General features: G+C 30.0%; 1 protein-coding gene across 1 annotated transcript; it reads right to left on the reverse strand.

The window, feature by feature from the left end:
* Positions 1–846: 846 nt before the first annotated feature.
* LOC135954280 (asparagine-rich protein-like) lies at positions 847–6931 on the reverse strand. The gene is made up of 2 exons (XM_065504387.1): positions 5849–6931; positions 847–906 (listed from the first exon to the last, which is right to left on the reverse strand). The coding sequence occupies exons 1-2, from the start codon at positions 6929–6931 to the stop codon at positions 847–849; spliced, it is 1143 nt and encodes a 380-aa protein (XP_065360459.1).
* Between the last annotated feature and the right edge of the window lie 2949 nt (positions 6932–9880).

Consider the following 9880-nt stretch of genomic DNA (forward strand, 5'->3'; position numbering starts at 1 on the left):
CACGTGCATGTCCTAAGCAGGGGGTCAATTGACCCTTTTGATTACAATGTGACTATCGGATAGCTGATCGAAAGTAGTCAACGCTTCTGGTGGGTAAAATAAAGTGCAGTACAAAAAAAGTTTGAAGTGACTTTACCAAACGTTACTAAGAGACACTAAAGTGACTATTGACTTCATGCTATGTTACATGGGATATCAGTATACTTAAGCAAAAATAAAAATAAACTGTATGAGAATTATATTAACACAATTTGTAAAAAACCAGTTTGTACGAATTACTCACAAAAAGTTTAAAGTGACTATACTATAGATTACTTAGAGACACTTAAGTGACAATTGTCTTCACGCTACATTACTTGGGATGCATAAAGAAACCAATTGTCTTCTCTCTGCACTACAAAGTGCACACACGTGTCAAATGGCCAAAATATATAAAATGGAGTCAGCCAAGTGATAAGACATTTGTGACAATTACTGTATTTAAGGGATACATTGACTACTTGCTTAACTGCTGGGTTACAACTACCTTATTCGATTTGTGATGGTGGTGGTAGTTTTTCTTGTTGTTTTTGAGTTTGAGAGTTGACTAATAAAAACAAATCTGAGAATTAATTTCAAACGAATTTATGCTTATCCCGAGATAAGCTGTCATTTTACTGGCTTTTAACAGCAATCAAAACATCGACTTATACCAACCGGCAGCTTATTTCATACTTGTACCTACACACCACTGCACTTCGCATTCACATCACGTGACGTCGATGGAAATAAGCCTGAAAACGTTCAAAGGATTTGGGGGAAAGTTTCTTTCTACTCAGTGGGGTAGAAAATTATTTGCCCATTTTTTCATTTATTGAGATTCCAATTGTTCTTAAGTCTTGCTAAAACTTTCATGCTGGCGTTAAGCTGAAAATACACAAACAAATATAAGGTAATTGTTAGAAAAGGGAGCGTAAACTACAATATAGTCATTTAAATGAACCTGCCTCAAATATATGTAGTATGTATGTATGTATGTGTGTACATTTGTTTGTAATTAAACATAGATACATATATATATATATATGTACATAGAAATATGTATATCGATATGGATATGGATACATCCCGGAAAAGTTTCACATCAATAAAACTAACTTATACCATCAAATAATGCCTAAACACGAATTACGATAAATTTATGTTTCATCAACCACCAAGACAAATACGATTTTTTAAAAATTTTTCAATTTTGCCACGGATTGGAATGAAGTGAAGTACTGAGTAAGTAATTATAAGGTTTATCGAAAATACAAATAGTATTGATTGGTACTATTGAATAAAATACTTTCCTCTCATTTGATTACTGTTAGTTTTATACAATTTTTAGTGTTTATAAAATTATAAGGCCAGTTCTAGTAAATCTGCAAACGATGCTTTGCATTTATGGATAAGCAAAACAAAAAGTATAATTTTGATACTCACCTTATACCCAATCATAAATAGCGTAAATACTTGTCGTTTGATCCATTTTACGATTACGTGGTCGATGTATCGATTATGAATGTTTTAAACCACTTTTTACCACTTTTTAATAATTGTAGTTAACGATCGTAATATATGTTTACATCTTTCACAATAAAATCTCTGGCTCGTGTTATAATTCTGATTTGAAAAAATATTAAAAAAAAAAATCGCCATTTGCTACTCATATGCGAATATCGCGGAATTATCTAATCAATATTAATTGAAACGCTGATGAAAGTTGTCAAATGTATGTGAAAATCTTTTGTTTTTATTTTATTTATTTATTTATTTATTTATTTCAAAATTAGATAATACATAAATGTATATGCTAATTATATTAATTATAGCTATAGCAACTGGGCCTTAAGCTAAGTAGGTTTCGAATATATTTATATTAATAAAGTATGTACAAAGGTGTTGTTAGATCTTATAAAATATTTATATCCTATTATAAAATTTAATACTTTTCAAGTAATTTATTATTTTGTTAATGGAATGTTCTGAGGGAAATGTTAGACATAAAAGTGGATTAGTATCGGAGAAAATTTGGTTTCTAATTTGTTCAAATTTAGTGCATTCACATAAGATGTGTGTGATGTTTAAGGGACAGTTATTATGACAATCACAAAGAGGACTGTCATTGCCTGCTAATAAGTGATTATGAGTAGTCTTAGTGTGACCTAATCTAAGTCTAAGGAAGATTATTACATCCTTCCGTTCGATACTATTGATATTTTGTAACCAAGTATAGATGTTACTTTTATTCGGGTTAATAGATTTGTACCAATTATTCGTATCGGACCAAATACAGGAGTTTATGTTATAAGCTTGTTCTTTTACAAATTTACTAATATCCGAAAAATTTCTATTCATTTTCATAGTTAGTGGTGATTTATGTGCTAGTTTTGCAGTATTATCTGCAATTTCGTTACCTGGAATCAGGGCATGACCTGGAATCCAAATTAAAATAACTTTTGGAAAATTTTGTATAAGAAAGTTTCTGATATGTGTTGCATAAAAATTGTTGTTGTTAATATTTTTAATGGCGTTAATTGCTGATAGTGAATCGGAGCATATAGCGAAATTACCAGATTTCTGACAGTATTCGATTGCTTTATATATTGCTATTATTTCAGCCGTAAAAACTGAACTGAAATTAGGAAGTAACGAAGTAAAAATTATATTATTCTCTGATGTGATTGCAAAGGAAACTGACTCTATAGATTTGGAACCATCAGTGTAAATAAATGTTCTGTCTTGATTCTGGTTTTTGATTTCTTGAAAAAGTAAGCGGTATTGGGCTGGAGCGGTTTCTTCTTTTTTATAAGCTGATAGAGAAAAGTCGACGGATTTATCTTTTAGATTCCATGGAGGGCAAGATATCCTTTTAGGTTTTGGAAATTTAGTTGGAAAATTAAAATTTGAGGAATGTCTTATTATTTCATATAAAGCTGATTTAATTTTACATTTTCCTTTCATTTTATAATATTTTTCTATAATTTTTTGTAATGGTGTATCATGGCAGAATATGATTGATTTGATGGCTTTTTTTAATTCTAGTTGGTATAAAATTTTTAGATTTAGAGTATTGGATTCAAAGTGGATATTTTTAATTGGAGTAGTTCGAAGAACACCGAGTGCACATCGAGTTACTGTGTTTATAACCGTATTAATTTTTTTTAAACAGGATGTAGTTGAATTGCCAAATAAAACCAATCCATATCTAATTTTAGATATTATTAATGCTTTTATTACATTTAAAAGTGTAATTGTATTAGGATTGAATTTTGAGTAGGATAAACATTTGATTATGTTAATTCTGTTTGTTAAGGATTTATTTAGGTCTTCGATGTGGTTGTTCCATCTGAGTGTTTTATTGAATGTGACACCTAGTATTTTCAAAGTATTGGTTTTTATAAATTGAATAGTACTTGTAATCATATTACAATTACAATTGTGTTTCCTGCATATATGCATAAACTTACATTTTGTACTTGACAATACAGCGCCGGATTCTTCACACCACTGTAGGATATCATCGATTATATTACTAATATTAATATTTGGATTTTTTATATTTTTTGACTTTATTATTATGTTGAAATCATCAGCGTAAGCGCAAAAACTAATGTTTTTGTGTATAGATATGATATTGCAAAGTTTGTTGTAAGCAACAAGGAAGAGAACGATTGATAAGGGAGATCCTTGCGGGATTCCATTATATAGATTAAATGTTTGTGAATATGTTTTACTTAACCGAACCAAAAATTTTCTGCTAGTCATGAAGTTAACTATATAGTTTATAATTTTAGGTCCAACTTTCCATGAAATAAGTTGATCAATTACGGAATGGATTCCGATTTTATCGTATGCTTTTTCAAAATCCAGTGACACTATGGTCAGGTGATTCTTTGAAGCTAAGCTACTAGCAGCTAAATGTTCAATAAAAAGCAGAGTATCCGTTGTGGATTTTCCTTTTTTGAAGCCCAGTTGATTATTATTAAGAAGATTGTTGGAAGTTATATACCACAAAATTCGATTTGCAACAATTCTGTCTAATATTTTCCCAATACATGAGTTTAATGATATTGGCCTATAGGATTTAGTCTTGGTTTGTTCGCTATTTGGTTTTAAGATTGGTATTACTAAACTTGTTTTATATTGTTGAGGGATTTGTGTATTAATAATGTTGTTAAAGAGAGCTAAGATTCTCTTCTTTACAGTATTTGGAGAATTTTTAACCATATTGTATGATATTCTATCCAATCCCGGTGATTTTCCTTTGAGTCTGTTTAGAGTGGAATTAAATTCACTAATAGTGATATTTTCTTCTATAAGTTTAGCTTTTTTACTCGGATTAATATTTGCTAAGTGTTCTCTGAAATTTGATTTGATATCTTGGAATTTAACTGGAAATTTTTGATCAGATGAATTTTCAGACCAATATTGTCCCAACTCATTACCTATATCGTAATGATTAGTTAGGATGTTAAATGGTGAATTATCGCTATGTATTGAATGTATACTAAATGTTGTTTTATAACCACAGAACCTTCTTATATTATTCCAAATTTTCTTTGAGGTTGTATTAGGATTAATTGTTGATGTAAAATTATGTAAAGATTTACGTTTAGATGTTTTAATTTCTTTTTTGAGAAGAGCGTTTGCTCGTTTATACCTTATCATGTTTTCGTTATTAATATTCCTTCTGAAGATATAAAACAGACTATTTTTTTCGAGCTTCAAACGTTCAAGCTTTTGGTTCCACCATGGAACTGGTGTACGGCCCTTGGGGGGTTGTGATAGTGGAATCGATTCATTTGCGGATTGTATAATAATTTTTCTAATATTCGCTGCTTCCTTATTAACATTTGTGTCAATTTGCCTAGTAGCTTCATATGAAAGACATTTTCTATTGAAAATATTCCAGTCAGCCTTTTCAGTTTTAAAATGTGGTTTCGTTGCCTGAATATTTACACATTGATCTTTAAATAGTGATAGAATGATTGGAAAATGATCGCTTCCCCATAAATCTTCTTCTATAACCCATTTAGAGTGTATATACAGTTCAGGTGAACAGAAAGATAGGTCGATGTGAGTCAGAGAGTTTAGGGTGGAAAGATGTGTGGGGGATTTATCGTTTAATAATATAAAATTATAATTGTTAATAAAATTGTTTAAAATGTTACCCCTCTTGTTATTTTTCGCAGACCCCCAGGTTTGGTGCCAGCTATTAAAATCACCTGTAATAAGTGTAGGTGTATTAAAGTTGCCAAAAACGTTTTGTAGGTTTTGATACACAAATTTTACATTTGGGGAAATATATGCCGAGATAAGATTAAACTTTATTTTAGAATTGATTTGCAAACATATTGCTTCAAAGTCGTTATTTATAGGTATTTGTTTGTGCTGAATCGAATTGTGGATTATCAGAGATACACCACCGTAAGAATTTGAGTTGTTAAAATTATACAAAGTGAAATTGTTAGGTACAGGGATGTTAATGAAATTGTAAATATGAGATTCTTGAATAGAAATAATTTTAATATTGTACTTATTAATAAGTAATTGTAATTCGTTGTAGTTTTGGAGATAACCTCTAATATTCCATTGTAAGATATTTAAAGATAGCATTATAATACAATTATATTAATGATGTTAGTACTTAGTTATTAATTAAAGAATTACAATTGTTGTTGTTTTTTTACTTTATAAATTACTACTCAATATCAAATGATTGGATTGACATCGATTCCGATGTCTCCCCTTCATCACTGATTGTTTTGGTTTTAGTTTGTTTCGCATTGTTTTGTAGTTTTTTTTTGTTCTTTCTTTTTATTACTTGTATTGATCTATTTGATGTATTTTTTGGTAGAATATTTACTAATTTCTGCTTTGCTGAGTTAATGGTAGATTCAATATTAGAGCACGTAGGTGTTTCAATATTGTTGTAGTTCACTGGTTCTCTTGTGGTTGTACAAAGAGTAGTTGAATTGTTGACATTAGTTAAGTTTGAAGATTCTCGTATGGTGTTACTAAGAGTAGTTGGGTTATTGTTACTAGTTGAGAAAAAAACCTGTTTATTTGTCGTTGCTGTTTTTGTTACAGTAGAGTAAGATGATTGTCCGCTTTGGTGACGTTGTTTGTAGGTTTCGACAGCTTTTTTTCTATCTACTTTTTCTAATGTTACAATTGATTGTATTTCTTTTTCTCTTAAAAATATTGGACAATTTTTGTCCAGAGAACTATGTTGGCTGTTTGCATTGTTGTTATAAACACAATTAACGCATGTTGATGGATTATTACATTTTTCATCGTCTTCTTCGAAATGATATGATAGTGCACAATTTGGGCATATTGCATTGTTTACACATGTATTTTTAGTATGTCCATATCGTAAGCACTTGCGGCATCTTAGAGGGTAGGGGATATAGGGACGTACTTTTACTTTTTCATAGCCTATCTTTAAATTCTCTGGTAAGTTGAGAGTGGCTAATGTAATAATTATTAGTCCCGTCTCAATTAGCTCTTTACCAACTTTTTTCAATATTTTTCTTATTTCAGTTACATTTTGGTTTTTGAGTTCATGTAGTATTTCTTCTTCTTCTATTCCTCTGAGGTCATTAGAGTAAATTACGCCTTTTGAGAAATTGAGAGTAGTGTGTTCGCGGACTTCAACTTGTATGGAGGGTGAAAGGGAAGTCAATGTAATAAGTTTGGCAGCTTGCAAATTGTTTTTTGTTTTTATCAATATATTACCGTCGCGAATTTTTTTGCACATTTCGACTTCACTACCGCATGCACAATCAATAACTTTTTTGATGAGGAATGGAGAGACATTTGTTAAATTTTCAACATTTTTTTCTATTGTGTTGTTCATTTCTTTTGATGTACCACTAATTGTTTCATTGTTAATTCTACTCATTAATAGATATTTAGGACCGTCGGAAACAATAGTTAATTTTTTACTTTTATCTGTAGTAAAAATAGGTTGATTTTGGGAGACCAACCTGTCCGGAGGGTCACCCGAGCTTCTCTCTCCCATCACTGTATATATTTAAATTTATTTTTGTTGTATGTTTTGTGAAATTGGGGGTTTTTGATATTTTCTTTTGATATTGGTGTTAAAAAGAAGAATTCAATTCTTACACGAGAACAATCGAACTAAGCAGACGTCTGATTGCATTCACTGACGAATTGATACTGATCTTTTGTTTTTATAAGTGTCTACTATATAGAAAGTGGATCATGTCAAACAAAAACATTAATTGTAGTAAATTTGGCACTTTTTATATTTTTAAGATTCTTAATAGCATCACTATAAATTATGTGATCAATGTGTGTATCGTAACCTCAATTATGTGATGTCCCAAAAACATGATTTTTTCTTATGATTACGGTACATAACCAGACAAGTCATAGAGTTCTTTTGTTTTTTTTTTCAAATTATATTTAATATCTACATTTCGCTGGCTTAACATGCAAAGGCTCTAAGTCCATATTTTAAAATTTTACAGGGGAGACAAAAAACATTGAAACTTTTTTTTGCGTAAATATTTTTGAATTCTGTAAACGCTATGTGCGTAAAAGCAAAATGTTAAAATGAGTATTTACCGAGATAAAAGATTTTTTGGACTTAGAGCTTTTTCTATTGAAATTTCTTTTTAAATTTTGTATATCTAAAAATATTTAAAATTTATATTTTAAAGTACAATTTGGTGAAGGGTATATAAGATTCGGCACATCCGAATATATATAGCTATAATGAGTTTGTGTAGATGTTTGTAACGCCCAAAAATATTAGTGTAACACTAGAGTGCTCCAAGATTGTATGGACGAAAAAAACTTTCTAGGTACAGGCCGTCCCCCTTCTAGAATTGTTCTATGTATTGTAGAAACACGTTGTGTAAAATATTAGGATGATAGGATAACGTTAACTGGTGGCGCAACGACGCTGAAGTTTTGAGTTGCATTTACAAGGGGAAAATATGCAATTTTTTCAGTTTTTCTAAAAATTTTGTCATTAAATAATGACTTTTACAATTTAATTTAAAAGAATCGAAATGTGTACGTAATTGTCGTTATAATAAGATATAAAAGACAAAAATTGGTGAAAAAATGTTAAAGTTATTAAAAAATCGCCAGGCCATTAACGTGTCTCAGGCCACTAGAACAAGAAATTTATGAACAAAATTTACATATTTTGAGAAATATTAAAATGAAAGCTTATTTTTACTTAAAATATATCCATATTTACTTGTATATGAGTTTTTGTCCTCGTAGGATACCGTTAACCTATTCGCAGGTATGACCAAAGAAATAAAATTTTTTTAACGGCAGTTTCAAAACTCCAATTTCAAATTTTTAAAAATGTTGTTAAACAAATTGCAGAATTTTTTGATCATCACATGGGGATTTATTGACAACATAATAGGGAATAAAAATGTGAAAAAAGTATGTCAATACCTCCTATAGATTTTCCATACCTGCGATATAAATTTTGCGATTTTCGAGAAAAACTAATTTTTTGGCCATATTTTGGGGAATGACCAGAATTTCCTTACTGTAATAATTTTTAAGTAAAAGCTATTCAGAATAATATAGTTCAGGTAATTTTAAATATAGTCTGAAAGTTTTACTAAAATCGGAAAACTTTAACCCTTAAATCGTGAAGGTCAAAGGTCAATTTTTTCAATATTTGGAATTTCTCATGGAAAGATAGCGAAATATTATATATTTTTGGGCCGATTTTGATGAAACTTAAGAAAAATATAAAATGAAGTCTAGTATTCACAATAACAGTACAAAAATGGAAATCCCGGGATCCCGAAAAAATCCCGGGGTCCCGAAAAATCCCGGGATCCCGGGATTTATATTTCTAAAATCCCGAATCCCGGGATTTGTAAAACCCAGTCCCGTTTGACATCCCTAGTCCATAGTAGTAATTATTATACCCTTCACCATGAGTGGCAAGGGTATATGTATGTATATAAGTTTGTCATTCCGTTTGTAATTTCTACATTTTTCATTTGCGACCCCACAAAGTATATATATTCTGAATCGTTATAGATAGCGGAGTCGATATAGCCATGTCCGTCTGTGTGTTGAAATCAACTTTCTGAAGCCCCCAAATAACTTACATACACGAATGATACATCAATATCTCCGAAATACTTCCGGTTCGGTTGCTATTTAAAATCGAGAAAATCGGTGCACAAATGGCTGAGATATGAGGAAAAAACCAGGACAACCTCGATTTTTGACCTATTTTTGACCCATATCTGGATTACTAAGTCATTAATATAGACAATATGGATATCTAATGATAGATATTTCAAAGACAACGACGTATGTAAGACCATAGTAAGTTGGACCTACAATGGGTCAAAATCGGAAAAAAAATGTTTAACCCGATTTTTTTTTCACCAAAATTTTTTTTCACTAAATATTAAAAAAAAAAATTTTAAATTAAAAAAAAAATTATTAAATTTAAAAAAAAAAATTTAAAATTTAAAAAAAAAAATTAAAGAAAAATTTTAAAAAACAATTTCGAAAAAACAACTGGAAAAAGAAATTAAATTTTGTTTACCTAAAAATATTGAAAATTTTTATTTTAAAGTATATTTTGGTGAAGGGTATACAAAATTCGGCACAGCCGAATATAGCTCTCTTACTTGTTTTTTTTTAAATTTGCCCAAAAGGTCTCACAAAAACAGAATTAAAACAGATAATCGTTTTCGATTGGAAAATTCTGATGATGCAGAAGGTGAAGAAGAAGACAAATTATAATTTGGAGATAGTAATTGAATCAACAATTGATCAGGTAGCTGAAAATCCAGTTTCAGAATGCAAATGCTGATGTCGTAAACATCGA

This window comes from Calliphora vicina, chromosome 1 (genome assembly GCF_958450345.1).
Source record: "Calliphora vicina chromosome 1, idCalVici1.1, whole genome shotgun sequence".
Classification (NCBI taxonomy): Eukaryota; Metazoa; Arthropoda; class Insecta; order Diptera; family Calliphoridae; genus Calliphora; species Calliphora vicina.